At 33.4% G+C, this 22933-nt stretch overlaps 1 protein-coding gene and 1 long non-coding RNA gene across 2 annotated transcripts; one reads left to right on the plus strand and one right to left on the minus strand.

Annotated features, from left to right (window-relative positions):
• Positions 1-8152: 8152 nt before the first annotated feature.
• Positions 8153-11704, minus strand: LOC113773147. The gene is made up of 4 exons (XR_003468757.1): positions 11068-11704; positions 10070-10207; positions 8727-9054; positions 8153-8216 (listed from the first exon to the last, which is right to left on the minus strand). It is a non-coding gene; the product is annotated as an uncharacterized LOC113773147 (long non-coding RNA).
• Positions 11705-19760: 8056 nt separating this feature from the next.
• LOC113774460 (transcription factor bHLH18-like) lies at positions 19761-21029 on the plus strand. Its single transcript, XM_027318991.1, has 3 exons — positions 19761-19970; positions 20349-20705; positions 20940-21029. The coding sequence occupies exons 1-3, from the start codon at positions 19761-19763 to the stop codon at positions 21027-21029; spliced, it is 657 nt and encodes a 218-aa protein (XP_027174792.1).
• Positions 21030-22933: the final 1904 nt, after the last annotated feature.

Consider the following 22933-nt stretch of genomic DNA (forward strand, 5'->3'; position numbering starts at 1 on the left):
AGAAGTTAGACTTTCTTAGTGTCATCTTCTTATGTGCGACACTAGATGAGTTGTCTTATAGACAAATTTTGGATGCTATGTGAAGAGAGGAAAATAAAAAGGACAAATGTCACATAGAATTGAGGCATATCTTAACAAATGTCAATTTGCAAAAGGTAATTTAGGGACAAGTCATCGTGACTGATGAGTACACGACAAATGTGCTGGGTTAGTTCCCCATATGGCACCTCATTATAAGACGACGTGGCACACAGTATTAAGCGGTAACATACGTGATTCACTGCATGAAGAAATATAAGAGGAGGCAAAAATGAAAAAGATGTAGGCACCTTTTTTTTTTAGTATTTCACAATTTTATTAACAAAGTAAAGGAATTCATTCTCTAACTTGATCATCGGAGTTTATGCCGGGGAAAAAGCCCCCAATCTTTCTTTTTCAGGTCTGTGGAGTAAACGAAAAGCAAGATTATCAAGGTTGTTATAAGCAGGTGCAAATCTTTGCTCCTGCAAATATTTGTTCTTTTCTGGGATAGATTTTTAACTTGCGAAACATTATTGGAAAGCAATCTGTGCCTCGAAAACAAAATTACGATTTTTTGCGTGCATATAAATATGCAACAAACTGGTCTTGCAGTGAGGAGAAAATTAACCTCTTGTGAGCTCAAAGACTGCGATGCATAAGTATTATATATCGGCAATACTAACAAGCAGTTGTAAGACGTCCAAGAATCAACCTAGTTTCCTCAGTCTTTTCATATTTAGGAGCAGTCCTTGGCTTTGGTGCATTACGAAGACGGAATAATTTCGCCAGCAGCCCTTGATTATTGGATGTCAAGATGAAAGCAGCAAAGAAGATGTAGCAGAGCAGACAGAAATTATATCAAGAAGCATCACAGGTATCAGCCGACTCTGAAAAAAATGCAGTTCCATTCTCATCAATCGTTTGGTCTCTGGTTAGGAGGTATGATCCCCTTAACACCCATTATTGCTATCTAAAGAGAGTAATCAGCTATTAGTTCAGCCATTGTTTAACTTTTCATTGAAGAAGCATGTCTTATGGTCTTCGAAACAGTTGAGAGAAATATTTGATGCAAGTTCTCTTATTGTTCAAAAGCAAAATACTCAAGAATTAAGAAAGGTCCTGTCCAAATTCTACAACTCTTGTTTTTAGTTCTTCAATTAAATATTCTTTCTAATGATATAATAAGAATTTTTGACCATTCCCAGTTGGTTGTTTGGGTGATCATTTGCTTTCAAAAGTTAAAGAATTGTAATAGTCTTGTTTATTATTATGATGACATGAATCAATTGACCATTAATTAATGTCTATTGCCTCTTATAGACGAAACAAGAATGCTCCACCTAGTTTTCCAATTGACATTGGCATATATTAATGTCATAAAAATTAGGGTAAATTACGTTTTATCCCCCTGTGGTTTAGCGTTTTTTACATAACCCCCATATGGTTTCAAAAGCTATACATAACCCCTTCATGGTTTGGATTAAAGTGTCAAAATGACGGAAATAGTCACTCGTAACGAAACTTCTAAAAATGTCAAAATTACGCTTATAAATACATGACACATAAACTCCTTATGGTTTAATACTTTACCATATAACTCCCTTATGGTTTTCAAAATATACACATAACCCCCCTTGGTTAATAAATAATTTTCAACTTTACATAAGGGTATTTTTGACATTTTAGATGACTCTATTACGAATGGTCATTCCCGTCACTTTGACACTTTAATCCAAAGTACAAGGGGGTTATGTATAGCTTTTGAAATCATAAGAGGGTTATGTAAAAAAACGTTAAACCACATGGAGGTAAAGCAGAATTTGCCCTAAAAATTAAAAGAATAAACCTCTTGACAAAGCATAGAGATCCTAAAGAATTATCCACGTACATTTTTGTCTCTAAAAAAATTTTGCTGTACCCATTTACCTGTGTCCCAGTCTTTAGAAGTGTTTCCATATCCGAATTTTAGATGATTGATGCATTAGACACTTAAACACATACCCGAATCCGACACTTGTACCCAGTCCAGAGTAACATAGACTTTGATATCATTGCCTTGCCGGAAAAGAACTAGGGACTTTTGTTAATGGCAATGATATATTTATTTTTAGGACTTGGGTCAAGTTTGCTTATGTATCCATGGTTTTGTGTAAAGTTATTGTAGTGCTTACGTGATTCTGTGTACGTATAATTACACTTATTAAAATTCTTCTACCAAAAAAGTTGGTTTACATAGACACAGGGGAATATTTATACATCATTACGTAAGAAATATACTAACAAGACAGAATTGCACATAATAAATATGTATCTTTCCTACTCCAATAGTAATTGGAAATTCTTTCTTCTAATAAATGTATTTTCCTTTTGTAGTTTAGTTCCATAATTTGAAAATTTAGATGTTGTCCAAATTCGACTTCGAAGACAAAGAAGGGGGGAAAAAGGGTTTGCAGTTTTGCTTCTGTCCTAAATCGGTCAGCAGTCATCTTCGCGACTGCTTTGTCAGAGGAATTTTTTTTTTTTTTGTCCTCTAGCTCTCTCCACGCTAATTTAAATTGTGCAAGAAGGACAAAATTATATACTACTACTATACATCCTTCCAGCCACGGATTTAAGGGGGGGCTGGTGGGGGCTTAAGCCCCCCCCCCAAAGCCGCCGGAAAACACGATTATATGCTTGTACACTTGAACAATTACATGATTGTGTTTTAGAAGGAATAGGTACGTACAAGGAAAGTGAGTGTACTGTTTAACGGCTTGACATTGACATGGTAAGGATCCCGTTGTCTAAATCAATGAACCTTACATTCTCCAGAATTTCGTTGTCTATTGTAAGTATATGCAATTAGCTCCGAGTAGTATTACCTATCGTGCAAAAGCACGCAATCAGATTATTCTAAAGTATAGCATTCTTTGGTGCTCAAATTCTTTGACAAGTTTTGATTGTCAACATTGTAATATATTAGTTTTTTAATTTTTATTTTGCCAATTTGTTTTCTAAAAATATTATTTGCATTGAAGTCATCGATATAATTTTTTCAAACTTTCTATTGAACTATTTGAATAATTTATAGGTCAAAGTCTAACATATTATAACATTGATACACTCCTGATATCATGACATTTAAGTTATAAAAATAAAATTTTTTATACACAACTACAAATATGACTATTCCAAAGAAAATCTATGAATTTTTTATCTTTTTTTAATTGAAAATAGTTATATATTTGTTTTTGTACAAGTGACATATTGGAGCATCTTCTCATAATGTGCAACTTAGGTGGTTTGTGATATTATAAGATATTTAATCAAAGGTTATTTCTTGTCTTAATTTTAGTTATGACAATGTTATATATTTATGAAATAGACATACTTTTATAATTAAAGTTAATATTTAATATTTTAAGATGTCATATATTTAAATAAATGAAAATTATTTTAAACATAATATATTAAGGTAATTTTGTTCGAAAAAATTTTGGCCCCCCCAAGGAAAAAATCCTGGCTCCGTCACTGCATCCTTCTATTATTTATTCTTTCTGTCAACGCTATCCCCACGTACATATGGAACATGATACTACCTTGGTTTACTAATAATAAAAGGGGACACATAGTTGCGATTTCATGGGCATATTTTATAATGACATTAATTCGCAAGACTTTTTTCAAAGTTAAGGTATCATATTTTTTTTTTTAGAGTAAGATCAATTTCTCAAATGGGAAAATTGTTCAAAACATCTATAACATTTAGTCAAAATGAATTTTTCGTCATTAAATTTTAAAATATTAATTTTGCATTTCTTACATGTTCAAATTCGCAAAATTTGGTCTCAACATAGCACTACAAGAAAATTGTTCATCAGTGACAACACAAAGTCATCACAGAACATACAAATATCGTCACAAATACCTTTTATTGACGACTTTTTAATCGTCACAAAGTCGTCACTAAATCCCCGTCGGTAAAAGTAAACAGTGACGACCTAAAATGTCGTCACTAAATAGTTCTCATTAGTGACGACTTTAAGTAGAGCATTTTTGACAAAAGATCAAGTCGTCAATAAAACACTTCCAGATTTGTCGTTACTAATGACAACTATTTAGTGACGACCTAAAATGTCGTCACTAAATAGTTGTCATTAGTGACAACAATCCGGAAGTATTTTATTGACGAATTGACCTTTTGTCAAAAATGCTCTACTTAAGGTCGTCACTAAAAAGCACCGAAAGCCATTGTATATAACTATTTTACTGACAACAATTGTCGTCACAAATTTAGCTTAGATTTAGTGACAGTCTCTGTTATGACAAGGAGCTTTTATTTTCTATTTTATGACAACTTTTTTTTGTCATTAGATAATTTCTCAATAGCTTAATAGTCATAATTTGGCCTGTAATCATTGCTAAATCATTGATTTTAAACAAACCATACAAATAAACATGAACGATTGATAACCAAAAGTATTTGCATTAGATTACATGGTAATAATATAGCATTCTCAAATGCCAAATTCAAGTGTACATTACCCAACTAATGCCTACAAAAATAACATTTGTCCAAAATATCACTTGTACATAAGGTACATTTACAAAAGCAATCACAGTTTAAGAAATTGAAGAACATTTAAATGAACCACTCCATGAGCAAAAGGTAATTTTGTCTTCAACATTCTTCAACCATAACCATAGATATCTTCCAAAAGCTAGTATGAATAGCATTTATCTGTCATAAAAGAGTAAAAGAAGTAGGTAAGGGGAGGAGTACAATAATAAAGAACAAGTAATGAGACTTAGATTATTAAGACAAAAATTACAATTCATTAAGAACCTCATATAATTTGGGCCCACATATTACAACACCAGCAAGAAGTTAGAAATCACAGTCCAATCTATACAAATACTAGGGTCTGCTTCCCACGCAAGGCGTGGGAGCTTGAGACCTGTTAGTAAGGTTCCCTCCCATGCAAAAGCAGTATATATTAGTTGATAAGAGCAGTTAAGTATTGATTGAAAATATCCTTGGTTAACACGCAAAAGCAATATACATTATTAGTTTATAAGAGCAGCTATGTACTGATACAAAAAATGGAGTAACGGCAGTTGATTCTGTAGTGAATATTTTCTCCTGAATGATAGCCTTTGGCTAACATTTTCTATTGAATAATAACTACAGTAGCGCGATGCGAAGGCACGTTAAAAGGCATAAATCAATATATCATGATGCATGCTTTATAGAGGGTTATAGAAACCTAAAAAGCAAAGGATAGCAATAAAGAATAATTAGGTTCTGTCTTCTTTAAAAATTGTTAAATCAATATAACTAAGGCTTTTGCTAAATTTTTACCACATCTTGACATCATCTCTCTTCTAATATACCACAGTACAGATTATCCAAATGTGAATGTTGAAGATCTTGCAATTCTTCGAAACTAATATTTGTTGCACTTAGTAAAATGCTACCAAAATCCTGCAACACAGCTCTTGAAAGAGGGGAAAGAGGAGAAACAAAGTCCGCCTGATATTTGAAGTTAACCAGAAGTTGTAGCGTCAAAGCCCAAAGTGCCCTCAGAAATGTTTATGTGATACCCATTGAAGCAAACCATTATAACAGCAGGGTAATTAAAGCTGATAAGAGTTTATTTTACGTATTTTTTGTGTGTTTTATTAGTTAATTTTGGTTTGATTATTTAGTTTAATAACTAAAATAACTAAGGTTTTGGTAAAAAAACTACATTTTATGTTAAAATGGCTAAACATTGCATTTTATGGATTTTTATGGTAAAAACTTCATATTTTGTAGGTTTAATGATTCAATCATCAAATGAAGTGCATTGAGAAGATATTTGGATGATTGAAGATGGATTAAAGTGGTGAAAATAAAATATGAAGTGTAAAAAGGAAAAATGCAATTTGAATCAAGAAAAGTCAGGTTTTGACAACTCTGACACGTTTTGGTATTTTGACTATATCTGGAGCTACACAGATCGGATCAAGGTGATCTTGGTACCATTTTGAAGCTAAGAGATATATCTACATTTGGTATGAAGACATCAAAGTCCAGTTCAGCCGTTTTCATAGTCCAAAAGTTGAAATACCGAAATTCAACTCAGCTGTCCAAAGTGGAAAACAGAGCTCTGACCAGTGTTTAGTATTTCGATCATATCTCAGGCTACAAAGCTCAGATTTGGATGATTCTTGAAGCATTGGAAAGCTAACTCAAAGGGCTACAACTTTGGTGTTTTACAAAAAATCCAGTTCAGCCTTTATGATAGAGAAAATCGCAGCTGAAGTAAGGACAAAGTGAATACGCGAGTACACAAAACGTGACTTGTAACCGCGTTTTGTGTAGGCGCGTTTTCCGGCCGCAATTCTGCAATTTTGCTCAGTCAATTCTCTTGTGTTCTGACTACTTTCCAGCTACAATCTGCAAGAGAATTCGGTGCACATGCTTTAGAAGACAAAAGGGCAAGAAAGTTGGCATATTTTCAAGTCAAAAACAATGGCTATTGACTATCTTAACAATTTCAGATTTGGAAATCAAATGCAGCAAGTTTGGACCAATGGAAAAGGAGCTTTTGGAGCAGTTTATATAGGGAGCAACCAGGACATGCAGATCATACGGGAGAAGCTTGAAGAGTGCAGAAATGTAGTTCTTCCATTTCCTTAGTGTAGGATAGTGTAGTAATTGTAGTTCATCCATTCTTGTATAATGGCTAGATTAGGATGAAAATGGAGATGAAGAAAGAGAAGTTGAAGCTCAAGTGACATGGGTTATCTCTTCTCCAACTCTTTATCTTTTGTATTGGATTCTTAAATATAGTTAATATGCAAGTTCTGGATTTTGTGTTTAATATGTGTCTTTAAAGTTTATGCCTAGAGTTATGGTTGAACTTGCTATATTTTGTTAATGATGTTTATTTGGTTATTTGGTCATATTATTTTGAGCAAGTTATTTATTACTTTTGGTTATCTAATCATGATTAATTGGCCATTAATTATGATAATCTTAAGGTGTTAAGTTTGCAATGAAAATTGGAATTTAACACTAGTTCAAAGAAGTGATAAGCCTAGGGAGTACACTCACGAAAGTAGAGGTGCACCTATGTGGCTTAAGTGACTTGTTTCATGTAATTTCATAAAAGAAATGAACTTGTAATTAATTTCATAACCACGAGAGTAGGTATGGCTTAATTACAAGTATAGTTGATTCACTACGAAAGTAGGTTTCACATACATTAGGAAATTACGCCATAACTAATCAAGATAATAGCATTCACTTAACCGGTAATCTCATTTGCAAGAGTAGTAAGGAATTCCATATCTCTAGGAGCTTTCTAGTGTTATTTTCTTAAATTTTATATTTGTGGTAGTCTAAATAATAAAGGAGTTTGAAAACATCGGTAATTGCATTCTTCCCTGTGGGATCGACCCGATATATACCCTAAACTACTAGTTGATCTGTATACTTGCAGTGAACGGGTGTAATTCGGTATTTTTTAGCTTGCACGTATGTAAAATACCCGTCAAAAGCAAAGTCCATGTCCCATGGAATGAATTAAAAAGAACTAAAAGAAAGACACTTACCATGTCATCCTTCGCAAGGAATGCAGTTCCGATGAAGTATACGCAACAAATCAAAGCAGCAGTGACAAAGAGGCTGCATAAATATGATCTAGCTTTTGGATCTGGCATGAGTGAAACCTGAAAAGGCAACAAATTAACTATCAGTACCCTAGAGACAGAAAGGTATCATTTCCATTTAGAGTTAATAAGAAGGTATCGAATTGTAACATCATATACAATTTCTTCAGCTATAACAAAAGTTATCATTGTCAACCCTCCCAAGTAAACTTCAGAGAGTCCAAAAAACCACTCTGGCTCCAAAATTGTTAAGGCCAATAAAAAGTTTCTGAAATCCTCAAAGACAAAGGGGACCATCAAACAAGCATTCAGAAAATGACAATTTTACAATATACTTACAGATGTAGCAATACGTCCCACATTACCAAAGGCAGCATGGCCAATATCCGGGTAAGTCTCGAGCCCAGGTTGACTGTCCAAACAGGAATGCAGGAGAATCCCAGTGTAGTAAGAAACAACAGCAAAGATAAACAGAATTGAGAGCCCAACGCATCCACCTTCTTTGACAGCACAAGTAGTTGAAAGAATTCCAACACCACAAAGAACATTTATGCCTGTGAAAAGTAAATGTACATAATTTTTATGTGTCTTCATTCACCATGAGCACATTAGCAGCTAAATGCAAAGGCAAAATCAGAATTGTCAAGGCCTTCAAACGGTTCTAGATGTTTCATGATAGTTTCTGATTTGATATTTTATTTCATTTTGCAAGGAACTGCAAGGACGAACTTCCTTACATCAGTGAAAAGGGAAAAGGATCAAATGTATAGGTAGAATATATATCTACAGATAGAAGAAAAGGATTTAGAATATTATGCAAGCCATCAAAGTTCTCAGTGAGTGAATAGATTATAGCAAATTTAGGCTTTTCTTTTTAATTTACAGTAAAGCGAGCAAGTTCATATTCCTACATCTAGAAGTTGAATAAGGACAGATTACTGAAGTACGAATCATCAACATTCACGTCAACATACAAGTTAATTATGCAGTTCCTCTGATAAATGCTTCTTTAATATTCCTGCATTTCTATGTAGATTGATGGATGTTCAATCAAATAAACCTACCATTCACCACAGCTTGTCCATATGAACTCTGGCTAGGAAGAGAAACCTCATGTGAGACCTTGGATGATTTCTTGTCAGCAGTTGCTTTTCTTAAGGAAGGCCTCCCTTGAATGGAGGGCAGCAGAGAATGTGAACTACGCCTTTCTGGTGGCCGACGTGCATCTGCTACTGGTGGTAATAGAGGTTTTGCGAAGAAGGGAGTACTTCAGGAGTGTATCTTCTTGTTAATGAATAAGAGATACATGAGCTGCCTAAACATGATAACGTAGGCGTCCCCAGGAAGTTAAGACTTGGAGATGGTACACTACTGTATAAATCGATGGACTGCCTGATACAAGGATATGAGATACCAAGCATTATCAACCAGAGTTTGAACACAGTCCAAGTGAGATGACTAATGTAACCATTTCTCAAATATATAATCCAGTTATGCAAGTTTAAAACAAATTAACAAAGAACCATTGGAATTGATTCTAAATCTTAAAAGCTAAGAGCGAAATTATTTGCAGCTGGTAGAATTGCACATGAGGGAGTGATGGTTGTACTTTTGATCAAACCAGTATTTTTTATCCTCTCCAAAAACAACTGAAAACCGATGCAAATAAGAAACGCTGGTACATGATTGGAGGAGGAGAGTGGATCTCTGGCACTTATTTCAATCAAAATATCTGGCAGACTGTCTAAAAGTTGGTATAGTTCTGGCCAGATGTTATGACACACAAGTTATGGAAATTGGTTCAGTCTTCCAGAATCAGCCGTTCGATGAAAGGTAATATCCAAAATATGGTTTCTACCATTGATAAATGTAGCAAGGACAAATACAACTCCTTCACTTCCAAAGATGGTTCACAGGGATTAACCACCAATCCCTCATGACGAAGGAAAATCTTTTCAATAGAGGCAGTACTCAGCAATATAAGTGCATCCTACCAAGTTCCGCTAAGCTGAAGAAGGATCCAGGGAAGACATAAAATGCTCTGGCCTTTTGATAACATTACATAGCCTACCTTAAGCCCATAGCTATCCTTTACTGATGTTACTGGATCCATTCAAACTCATAAACTATTGATATTCATGGCCGAAACAGAATGAAAAAACTTGAAGAAGCTTCAAAATATGAATGATGAAAGCATTTCAATCCCATTTCTAAATATCTCTCCTAGCCAAAAATGAATAGGTAAAGCTAAATATCTGGTACCATATAAATATAACAGCATTCAAGAAACCAAGTGCTTCACTGCTAAATACAGAATCTGCACAACAAGAACAGAACAAACATAGAGAACACCATAGCTAGATGTAGAAAGAAACAAATATAGATATGTGCGATAAGATGATACTACCTGTAACTTTGAGGCCAAGAGGTGGTGATAGATTTGCTCTCCGGCCTTTCGTCCTCATTATCATTAGAATAACTGCTAGAATCAGAATTATTTCCATCTTCACTATTTTCTTTCTCCAGTGCCTAAAATCATTGCCAGCTGCAAAAAAGCTAAGCTCTTGAGAAGCCTAAAATCAGAACAAAATCCGCTTAGCATCAGAGGCAGCAACTAAAGTACAGAACAAAAGAGAGGGTTGCCCCTCTAGAATTCAACACTTCTATCTGTAACATTATTCAGCAATATAGCAGGTTGTTTACAGAATTTGGAATATTAAAAATCTTTTATTGCTAATAACAACAAAGAAAACAAGATTGAGGCAACATTGGGAACATCTTATGTTTCACTTCTCATGGCTATATACTCTCATTCACGGAAAGAAAACAAGATTGACCAAGAAAACCGAAAAGTAGCATGTCGAATTCTCTCCAGCGGTGGATTTGCATATTTACCTTATATATGAAGCTTCATATTAACATACGAATGATGTTGAAAACTCAAAAACAGTGAATAGTATGTTATGCTCTTTCTTGATAAATAGCTAGAGAAAAAAAACTATTTTCCCAATTGTTTTGTCAAATAAAATCAAATTTCTCGACACAAGGGGACATTGATTCCATATTTGGAAAAATATATGCTTTGGACTGGCCAGAGTCTCTCTCAAATTAAAAAAACATAAAATCTCCTCTTTTGGTTCAAGATTTCCGTTCGGGCATTTTATCAAACACTAAATGGGCGTGAAAAACTTCAGCATATTGTGCTCAATTGAGGTTATGACTAGCCCAAAATTTGTTATAAACACGAGATAAATCAGTCCAATCGACACCTAGAGCCTGTATATTCTAAAACCATAAACAATCAACAAGAAAATTGTACTAACAGAGACACGGAAAACATGCTTTGGGAGCTCAGACGTTTGTGCTTGAATGGGAACTGAAGTTCAAAGAGGGAAGACGACTTACAAGGCTTTCTTGGTGAAATTCGCAGGCGGCAATGGATATCCGATGGGTGGTGACGGCTCGGTGAGTTGGAAATCTCCGCTGCTGTTGCTGCTCAAGCCATCCACGGAAGAGGAGCAGGTGGAGAAGAATTTGATGAGAGTCTCGACGTCGTAGCTGTTCTTGCCCTTTTCACCGAGAACAGAAAGGTTGCTGAGGATGAGTTTTTTTTTGGGCTTGGCGCGGATAGAGACGGCGGTAAAGGGGAAGGGCTGTGGTGGAGGCGTTGGCAGAAAAGGCTTGTATTAGAAGTGGGGAGGAGCAGAATGGGAAATGAGGGGTTTTTGTGGAGGATTCGTTTGGGGAAATTGGGGGGAATTTGAGGACGGAGGGTGGAAAGAGAGTGGTGGCAGCCGGCAGCCGGTTGAGGTGGTGGGAAATTTGGCAGTGGTGATTGGAAAAATTTTTATCGGATGATTGAAGCTGAAACCCCCATTTCCCTTTTGTGTGTTTTTTTCGTTGCTTGTTTCCTCCATTTTTTGCTCAGCCCGCCGCCTGGTTCCTCTTTTCCCTCTGCTTTTCCTTTTTATCCCTCGCGCTCTTCTTCTTTTTTCTTTCTTTCCCAGTTCGCCGAAGCTTTCATGCCCAAAACCTAGCCGCCCCTCTCTGTTTTTCTCCCTCTGCTCCCTTTGCTTAGCTTTCTTTCCCCTTTTTTTTTTTGTGTCCGAAGCCTCTCCTTGCTCTCTTTCTCCTATGGCCCTAAAAACTCCATCTTTTCCTTTTTTCCTTTTTTCATTTTTTTCCCCCAAAAATTCCTTAAACTTACCAAGTGTCCCTAACATAAAAGAGACACTTGTCCAAATGCATGCCTCCCCACTTGTCACTTTCACTCTTTTTTTTTTCTTTTCTCTTTTTCTTCTTTTTTTCTTTGTTTTCTGAAATTTAGTATGAAGACAAAAAATAAAATAAACCAGAACAAAAATAAAAAAAATAAAATAAAAAATAAAAAAACCCTAGAATTGAAACAAATAAACCTATTAAATTAATTAAACAAATAAAGTTAAAAAATCAAAAATTTGGTGTCTACAATGTAATTGAAAATAATAAAACTCAAATTATATGAAATATTATATGGGGTTTGTTTGGATAGTGTGTTATTTGAAATATTATTTGGAATAATTACTGTAGCATTTTTTGTGATGTGATGTATGTGAGATAAAAAGGTGGTTGGAAATATAAAAAGGTGGGTTGGAAAATGTGTTTATGATGCAAGCGAAATATTATTTGGGATAATCATTTTCCCAACATTTGAGACCAATCATCATGCTTTTTTTTATTTTTAATTTGGTTTGAAGCATAGATTTTATTGCTATAGTATTATTCTTTATTTTTTAGTACAAAAACACAAATTTTCATCAATATAGGTGGCAAAATTTGTTAATTACATATAAGTGAAAATATACTTTTATAATTTGCAAATATTTTAGCCCTGCAATTTTTTATAATTGCAGCACTAAAGTACATCATTAATTGAAAATAACGAAAGTCAAATTCTATGGTTATAACAGACTTTCATTAAAAATAATCAAATGCTATTAATAAGACATTATTGTTAAGTCAAAATCAAAGAAAATTTAGTGATGACATAATGTTATCACTAATTTATTCAAGATTATAATGACAAGGAAAGTCGTCACTAATTAAATTGCTAGTTTTTAATATTGTCAATTGCTAGTTTTTAATACTTTTGTGAAAATATTGATAATGGTTGAGAAAATTTTGTTACATTACTGCAAGTGATAAATGTACTTTTGTTCTTTTTCAAACATTTATTTTAATGTTTAATTTTGTTTAAAACTATTGTACTAGTATAGATTTGCAAGACAAAACTTAAGTTCTCAATAGTTAAAAAATTCATTATAGAGAAAACACAAAGTAGTAGTTGCAAAATGTGTATAAATTACAGATATTTTAATGTGTATAAATTACAGTTTATTTTAATGTTTAATTTTGTTTGAAACTATTTTACTAGTATAGATTTGCAAGACATAGATTTATGGGTAATTTCTTTTTTTTTTGCTTTCACATATTTAATTTATGTTAAATACAAAACCTACCAGTTTCCCTTTCATAAAAATATTAGTGCAACACTTTTTGAATTTTACTTACAAACATTTATGTATTTAACATAAATTAAATGATTTAGAGTGAAATGCCCATAAAGAGCAGAATATTTGTTCATGTAATGGAAGAAACCCACAAAGAGTTGGTACTTTATGGGCCATTTCTTTTTTAAAAAAAATTTAATTTATGTTGAAAAGATAACCTGTCAGTTTTCGTTTTGTAAGAAATCAGTGTAACACTTTTTGAATTTTACTTACAAACATTTATAAATTTATCATAAATTATATGTTTGAGAGTAAAATGCCGAATAGATAATGCTCATTTGCCCATAAACTACACTCCCTGAAGGCTATTTTGTTAATTACTTTGTAGTACTTTGTTATTCCTTTGCTAATACTACTTGGCATGTAGTACAAAGGATAAATCTGGCATAAATTTCTTATTCCATTGATAAAAAGACCTGCCTGCCTTATAACTATTATAATGAAAGATATATCTTTAGAGTTTATAACAAATTATTACTTAAGTTTGAGAAAATTATAAAATATTTATGCATAGTTTATCAAGATACCATTCGCAATTTCCTAATAAAAAAATAGGGGCTAAATTGTAAAAGTTAGGGTGCCATAATAGAAATAATAAAATTGGTGTATTACATATGGGGTTAAATTGCAAAAGTTAGAGTGCCATAGTAGAATTAATGAAATTGGTGAATTACATATGGGGCTAAATTACAAAAGTTAGGGAGTAATAATAGAATTAAAGAAATCGGTGTACTACATATGGGGCTAAATTGTAAAAGTTAAGGTATTATAATGGAATTAATGGAATTTTTTACAACATTTAGGGCTAAATCGCAAAAGTTAGGGTGGCACAGTAGAATTAATGAAAGTGACTTAGAAATAAGTACTTTAAACAGTGACGATTAATTCTTGTCACTAAATCCGAATTGGTAGAGTGACAGTGACGATATTAGAAGTTGTCACTATATAGATCATTTTAGTGACAACGTTTTTCAAGGTCGTCACTGAAGACTTAGTTGCTTTAAGCAATTATGACAACTTTCCTTGTCGTCACTAAACACCCACGTTTTGTGACAACTTTTGTCGTCACTAGAAAATGTTGTCACTAATGACCATATTTCTTGCAGTGTAGTTTGTGACGAAAATAACGGGTCGTCACTAAACATTTAGTTACGTTGATGCAATTGTGACAACTTTAGGTATCGCGACTAAAAAAGCTCCTTTTGTGACGACTTATTGTCATCACTACAAAATGTTGTCACTAATAACTTTTTTTTTAAGTGATCAGTGACGACAACAAAAAATGGTCCGTAAATAGGCCAAGCAATAGTGATGATGTTCTTAATGTCGTCACTATTGTGTGTTCTAAACACTCCCGCGCCCTTGCTAAATCTTGGCGGGAATTTACTAGTGACGACTTTTCTAAGTCGTCACAAATGAGTTGGCTCCCATTAGAGGTTTGTGACGAGTTAGAAAGTTGTCAATAAAGGATCTCCTTTTGTGACAACTTTTTTTCGTCACAGAGAAAAGTTGTCACTGATGACCAATTTTCTTGTAGTGTAGGTTTCTAACCATTTTTTTGTCCAAAATCACTACGTGACCCCATATGCAGTTATTTTTTATGTACAAAAAAGTTAGATCCCATTCTTTTAGTGTAAAAAAGGAATATAGATTAGATCCTGTCTCACTTTCTAAGGTTAAAATAAATATAGTTTGGATAAGATTTTAATTTTTTAGGGACAAAAATATATATGGATCGGCCATTTGTTTAACTGCAAATGAGATCTAACTATTTTCCCCTTAAAAAAATAACCATGTGTAAGTCTCGTGATGAATTCAAGATAAAGTGGTTTAAAATCTAGATTGTGACCAAATTTTACATACTTAATTTTTTGTAAGGGATGTAAAGTTATCATTTATAAATAAAGGATAAAAAAATTCATTTAGCGAAATGTGACGATGTTTTGAACGATTTTCCCTTCCCAAATCTCACAATTATCAAATTTGGGGCAAGCAGTTCTTCGATCCCTTACTAATCTACCCCCACATAAATCTCACAATTGTTGATACTTCTGATTTGCTTAAACGAAGTAAATTAACAATTCATTGGGATAGATCAGAGTTGAAGTTCAAGTTTTGAACATCACTTAACCCCAGAATTAACTTGTCAGACATGCACAACTCATATTATTTATATGCAGCTAGGTAAAAATATACTCACGACCAGCATGGGAGATTGTGTATCTGAATATTAATATCAAACTTTAAACGCTGAAGCCAGTGATCAATTGGACGGCAGCAGAAACAATAATGTTTTACCCATGAACAATTGTTTACCCAGAAAAAATGGGTGCTTTGAATCTACTGTTATTTTGGCAATATGCATGGCTATCAAGGCTATCACATTTTGTTATTTTGGCTTTCCAAAACTGTATAATTAAAATTTTTCATCCAAACCGAGAAACAGGTGTCAAAAATCCAGCATTTTATGCATGTAAATAGCAATATCTATATTCACCGTAAAGAAAATTAGTCTGGTCAATTCCATGAAAACTATTTTTAATTTTTTCTAATTCTCCCTGTTGCCTAGGCATCAACATCGATAGCATTGTCTTGAAAAAAAAAAAAAGAAAACTTTTTTTGGCCTTGGATGAGTATTTGTATCAAAATATCAAATTCAGATTCTCAACAAAAAAAGCAAGAATATGGAAAGTAAAGATATTTTTCTCCTATATCTCGTCGATGATGTTTTTTCCTGTATTCGAACTGGTTCAGGTGTACGTGTGCTGCGCATCGTACATATTATTTCTTCTATGCTCATTAAACAATCACTTGACTGTATCTATTGAGTATCACTTGAGTTTTTTAGTCTAATTATTGAGTATCAATTATTATTTGATAAATTTTGATGGGAAATTAGAAAAATTTTGCCTCATATGTCCTGTAATTTTTGACATTGACCTAAAAGTACTTTCTCTCTCAATTAGTTATTTTTAATTATTTTACATGGCTTTTAAGACTAATTTCTCTAAATGACATTTTAATTACATAATAACAGATGCATCCACATACATCCACATCAAAACACAAACAAAAATTAAATTATGCAAGTATGCGTCCTAATGTTCAAACAACATGCATAAACTAATTCAAATATTTGAGTAAATGTACTATTCATCAACGTTTAAGTTTGTCCAAACATCTCTACAATAACAAAGCGAGAGCAGGTGGTTTGGTGTAAACAATCAGTTATCACTTTTTATAATTCCTTTTTAACCCTTAAAATAACTTCTCACCACTAACCCATTTCAACTCAACCACTAATATCACACAATCAATAACTACATGTTCATCACTTAAACACAAACCGCTTATAGATAATTGCTTGATTTAATTTTTTATTTAATTTTTATGATTTTATTGTATTAAATTTTTTAATTTACTACTACTAGATTTTGTTGTCAAATAATGAATCTACATTCATTAGTTCAACATAATATATTTTTTTATCACGTGCACACGTTTCGAATGTCCGTCCATCAGTAGTATTAATAAAGGGCTAAAATTATGCTAAGAGAAACTAAATCTCTAAATCATATTGGTATTTCTAATATAGTAGATTTAGACATAATGACATCTTTTTTTTTTTTTTTTTTTAGTATAAGCAGGAGGACTCGAACCGGAGACCTCTCACTTACACTCCCTCCCCCCGTACCACCCAACCCAACCCTCCCCCTAATATAGTAGATTTAGATTTGTCCTGTGTTATTAGCTGATCTTTTACTCGTTTTATTTAGTTTTGCTAATCATTGAGGATAAACTACACAATGTCTTTTCAAAACAACTACACAACGGATGCAAACGTTGTACTCCTTCGACCTTTGACATTCTTATTGTCACCTTGCATGCTTCTTATTGTCAGCTTACAACCACGAAACTTCTCGTATTTCTTTTTGGTAATAATGTGAAAAATTAAAAAGAGATTAGCTGTAAAAAATAGCAATTAATTGAGAAACTGTAGAGAACACATGCTTTTTCCTATTATCTTTTGTACAAACTAGAATGCATATCACAAAAATCTAAAACAAGTGGGAAAAGTACATAAAAGTTCAATAAAAAGATGCTCTATGATAAAGGGAAGATATGTAAGTTAATATTTTCCTTTTAGAGAATGAGAATTCCTCATGATTAATTAGTTTTAGTTTGTAAGTTTAATAATCTGATCATATGACTCTTTTTACTTCAAGATGTTGGAATTCATCTCAAATTACACATGTCGTGCACGTGCATACATATATATATATATATATATATATAAGATAAAAAGTAGTTTTTTTTTTTTGTCGAAAGATAAAAAGTAGTTAAAATGCACTAAACTCTGCATTCTAACATTGTCAAGAAGCAGATCTGTTTTGAATTTCAATTGCAATGCTTTCAAGATGACTAATATTTTCATGGCTTGAATAGCATAATTTGTCTATCTCAATTTTTGGTCAATGGATTGACCTCATTTTAATGGTTAAGGAGATCTTCACAGTTCTTTAGATAGCCTAAATCATTAAAAACAAAAGTTCACCACAAAAGCAATTGGGATTTGTTAGAAAAGCTACCGTTTGATTGTTAAAAAGCAAATCTGATTCGAGACTCGAAAAGAAGATGAATAAAATCTGCAACACTGAGATAGTTTTTTGTTGTTCAGCATCTCAGGGCATCGATTAGATTTAGGGAATAATTACGATAAAATTTCTTTAAACAAGCTAGAAAACTAGGTCGTTTCATGCCAAACCCAATGATAATTAAACATCACTATTTTTAAGGAAAGACCTTTTAATAGGAAAAAACCAACACTATCTTTTAAGGAAAGACATTTTCACTAGAAAACTATAATTCCTAAAAGGAGAATGCTCATTAATAGATATAAACTTTTATTAAACGAAAATGAAACTTGAGAACAAACAAAGCTTGGGATAACAGATTAAAGACAAAGAGAAAACAAAAATGTAAAATTAATGGGGAGAAAAGAAAAAAGCTGATTAAGGAGGTTGTTTATCCATATGTGATTCCTTACAAAGTGTAAAAAAAAAATAGGATTGGATTTACATAAGCTTTATTTGTTAAAAGTAATAGCATCAATGTCTTTTTGACAAAGAGTACACTCAATTACATCATTGTTATTCAAACATTGAATTTTTTGCATACTAATGAGTTTTTGTGAGGTTGGAGGAATTAGAAGTTTTCTATCCTCCCCCACTTTTAAATCCATCCTTCCCCTGCTGGAACAAAAAAAAAAAAAAAAGAATCTCGTACAAACAACATAACAATATAACTATAAACAAACTAATGCAATGGACAGGATAACCAGATGCAACAGCACAATTGCACCTGCCCCATTCTTGAGGGGTGGGGGGGGAGGAGAAGTCAAGGCAGTTTGATCATTTTCACACGGTCCAACAATGCTGTTTTTCTCCCTTCACCATCATCTGAAGGCGACTTGGCAGCTGTTTAATAATTGAAGCTCTCTCGTTCTCTCAAGGGTTTTGATGGAAGTTGCAATGCCATAAAAATCAGAAAGTATTCCTTACCAGCCCCCTTCGAAGAAGTTGTCGCAAAATCAGCTCTTACTTTTCTCCTAGCTCTGGTAAGACAGAAACCCTTGCCACCAACCATATTCATTTCGGTTGTCCTTCATACAATCATCAACTAGATTATCACACATCTTAATCAGATGAATATGGCAGCATATCTTTTGATCTTCAGCTTTCAGTTTCATTCTACAGTACTAGAGGATATCTGTTTCAAACTTTGGACGATTTGACTAGATTTATGTCTAAAATTCTTCATATCATCTTTACCAAGATTTTCTGTCTTCATGAACTGAGATCTAAAGAAAATTCTTCTGCTTCTTGCTAGATATTGTTCGCCACTTCAAATTTTATCAAGATTTGTATCTTGGCTGATTTCTTCCAGGTCTTATTACAAGAAGGCCAATTGATAATTTCTCCAATGGATCTATTACCAGAAAAATTGTCAAACGAGTCGGTGAGTTTTCGAGTTTTGACTTATTGGATTACTGAGGGAAATATCTTTTTTATATACATATTTTTTTGCATTTTCTAAGCTGTGGTTAAATTGAGTGATTTAACGAAAGATTTGAAATCCCCTCAAATTCCTTTATCTTGTCGAGGATTTTGAATTTGTAATCCACCAATTATTAACAGAATTTCAACACCATATTTCAATAGGAATTGGATGAGCATACGATGAACAAAATGAAGTTAACTACTGGCCAATCAGTTGATACTTGTTACCTCTCGTTTGCGAGTCCTGCCTCCTTCAAGTACTGCTCATCCTCTCCTTCAAACTCGGGTCCTCATAGAACTTCTCGAACTACCATTCTTAAACCATCTATTTCAAGGTTCTGCACCACCTCTGACCAAGAAACTTTCAAAAGACCCTCTTCTCTTGCTCCTACCAATACGATTTCATTTGGGAACCTCAAATCTCCAAATTGCGGTGACCATCAGCACAACGAAGAGCTAAGTTTCAGTACTAATACAAAGGTAACTATATATGTTGCCTCTGAACTTCTCCACTGGTTGTCCATCTTGCTTTGAGGAAACTGATCAATATGCTGCAATGAGATATCAACTTCCTGTCAAAAGGGCTGGTACTAGGACACCATCTCAGGCGCAAGAACATCTTTTAGCAGAAAGAAAACGACGAGATAAGATATCTCAGAGGTTCGTATGTTTGTCAGCTCTAGTTCCTGGCCTAAAAAAGGTACCGGCATTTTAACTTACTTCCCATTCTTTACCTCAAAATTATGCTTTTTGTATACCTAGACCATGTCCGTGTGTCTTGCCTGATTTAATATTCAATAGGCTTAACATATATGGACTACCAGATTCCCACGCTCAAGTTCCTAAAATTTGCATTAAGGCTCGATTATCTGCAAATCTTATGGACGAGATAAACCCAAGTTTTTATATTTTAAACTTTAGATTCAAAAAGTGAGGCTTTAAGTCGCCCATCAACGTTGTACAGTTCTTGCATTGCTAATGATAGTAGTAGAGATTAATATGCTAAAGAATACCCTTCAAATCTTGTTGCAAGTGCAAATCTCTTTTTTTTGCTGCTCTCCAACATTTTTGTCTGCAGTTGGACAAGTCTTCTGTCATTGAAGGTACTATCAAACACTTGAAAGAACTCCAGGATTGCTTGAAGGCGCTTGAAGAAGGTAGAAATAGGGAACATGATCAGGAATTAGTTGTTTATAAGAAAAAACCATGCATTCGCTTTCACCAAGAAGCTTCATTATCTAGCTTTGATCAGTCATTGACAAATCTTGAAGTAAGAATCTTAAAAGGAAATGTTCTAGTTAAAGCCTGCTGCAGAAGACGGTCTGGATTCACGGATGATTTTCTACATGAGATGGAAAAGCTTGATTTAGTTATTGAAACCAGTAGCTTTATGCCATTTGCTGATAACTTGCTCGCTATATCTGCCGCTGCTAAGGTATTTTCGCTTCAGCTTCTAAAGTTATTTCCAAATTTCATACTACACTGTAAGCTTGATCATTTGGTGTAGACATGACTTTGTATTATCGAATCATCGGCAAAAATAGGCATTGAATTTTTAGGGCTTGATGCAAGTTTGGTTATGAACTCATGCTCATTGTAGCTTCAACATCATTTGGTGTACATTGTAACTTCAACTTACTACATTAAGTTTGTCTCTGCGTGGCTGTAGATGAATGATGGATTCTCCTTGACAGAAGAGAATCTTGCAAACAACATAAGCCGGGCTATTTTAAAGCTGATCCATCCAAAGTTAGGGTAATGTTCATTTGATCAAATGGAAGGTGAGGAGCCTGCATGCATCCCAATTTGTAATCCACTTTTGAGTTACAAAAGCAAATGAGAAGGAACCCGAGTATAATGTACATTGCCAAAAGAGGAAAATTCAAAGAAATTAAAGAATCTAAATCTGTTGATAGTTACTTAATTTCACTGTATTTTCATGTATATGTCAAATTTAAGGTTGAATTTTTACATTCTCAAAACTTTGTGTAAACATAAGTTCATTAATCCATTTATTATTGGCCTTTCTTTTTGTTCATTTATTCTTCAGTTAATATAAGACATTTTTCAGAAGTTTTGCTCTGAGAAAGCAAATTGACAGTTTAGGATTCTACAGAGACGGTAAAAATGAACTCCTAGCCTAAAATGTGGAATAAAAAGTCCTAATAACAAAGCTAGATCCAATTTTTAATTTACGAAAACTTGAAAAAATTAAGTAATATACATATACATAAATATTTCTTTATCTTAAAGATTTAGGGAAAAAAACACACACACATGTGTGTTTCTTCCTTAAGTCTGTCAGATAAAGAAAATAATTAAAATGAAGTACCACACTGCTAAGTGCAAATATGTTTGTCTCCATGTTTCAAGAACATAATTGGTAGAAACATTAGTGTCTACAAATATTATTTATATGTTGAAGTCTCGGCTTCTACAATAAGTTCGGATTTCAAATCAATGGGTGCTTTGAATCTCTTGTTATTTAGCAGTGCAATGTTCACAGGCCAATCACGTTCTCTTATTAGCAATAGTTATAATTTTTCTTCCAAACCAAGAGTAAAGAAACAGTTGTCGAATTGAAAATTAGTCTGGTCAAATCCGTAAAAGCTATTTCTTATCCAACTCACCTTCTAGTCTTGGCATCATTACCAATTGCATCTTAAAAAAAAAAAAACTTTTGTGCTCCTTGAACGAGTATCAAGATAAAAATCAAATTGACAGGAAAAAAAGAATATAAAAATATAATGTTTATATCCTATATGATACAATTGCTGAGAAAATAATAAGATAAACAAACAACTAGACTTTATTATTTTGTAGAATTGATACTCAACCCATAACATGAAACGACTCAATTTATGGAGCTCAAAACAATGGATAAATACTTAAAACCGGGAAGTCTAACTGATCACATGCAACAAACTCCACTAAACAAACAAACTCCTGTTGACATGATCAATTAAAATCAAGTGAATATTTCTAACAATCCCTTCCTTAAATTGAAAAAATTTTCAAATATTCAATTTAATAGGACTTATCAACTGCACAGACTTCAAGCAGCTTCCTTAATTTCTGAAATGTGGATAACTTCAATGGCTTGATCATTATATCAGCAACTTGATCTTCACTTTTGCAGCGAAGAAAATCAATTATCTCATCCCTTATGAACTCTTTAGAAAGTGAAACCTCATATCTATATGCTTCGTCCTCGTAGAATTGGACTTTTAAAGAGTTTGATATCAAAACTATTATCACAATAAATTGTAATAGCTCTTTCTTGTTAAAAATATTTTTCAAGAATATTCCTTAGTTAAATTACTTGATAGGCACATGCCGTTATAGTTAGGAACTCTATTTCAGCTGTCTGTCGATAAAGTAACAATCGATTGCTTTTTTGAACGCTACTAAATAGCTGCTGGCCCATCATTAATATACAGCCATGAATAATATGACAATCGGTTCCTGCTAGTTTTGCTTCTATCCTGAATCGGTCAGCAAGCACCTTTGCGGCTATTTTGTCAGAGGATTTTTTTTGTCCTCTAGCTCCCTCCACGCTAATTTAAATTGTGCATGAAGGACAAAATTATATAGTAATAATATACATCCTTCTATTATTTATTCTTTTTATCAATGCCGTACCCACGTACAGAAAGAACCTGA

Source organism: Coffea eugenioides, chromosome 6 (assembly GCF_003713205.1).
Source record: "Coffea eugenioides isolate CCC68of chromosome 6, Ceug_1.0, whole genome shotgun sequence".
In the NCBI taxonomy this organism is placed as follows: domain Eukaryota; kingdom Viridiplantae; phylum Streptophyta; class Magnoliopsida; order Gentianales; family Rubiaceae; genus Coffea; species Coffea eugenioides.

Excerpts from the sequence above, each read along its gene's own strand:
- LOC113774460 (XM_027318991.1), top strand. The coding sequence starts at position 19,761 with ATGTTGCCTCTGAACTTCTCCACTGGTTGTCCATCTTGCTTTGAGGAA. Across the intron at positions 19,971-20,348 it reads TAGTTCCTGGCCTAAAAAAG|TTGGACAAGTCTTCTGTCAT; the intron begins GTACCGGCATTT and ends TTTTGTCTGCAG. Across the intron at positions 20,706-20,939 it reads CTATATCTGCCGCTGCTAAG|ATGAATGATGGATTCTCCTT; the intron begins GTATTTTCGCTT and ends GCGTGGCTGTAG.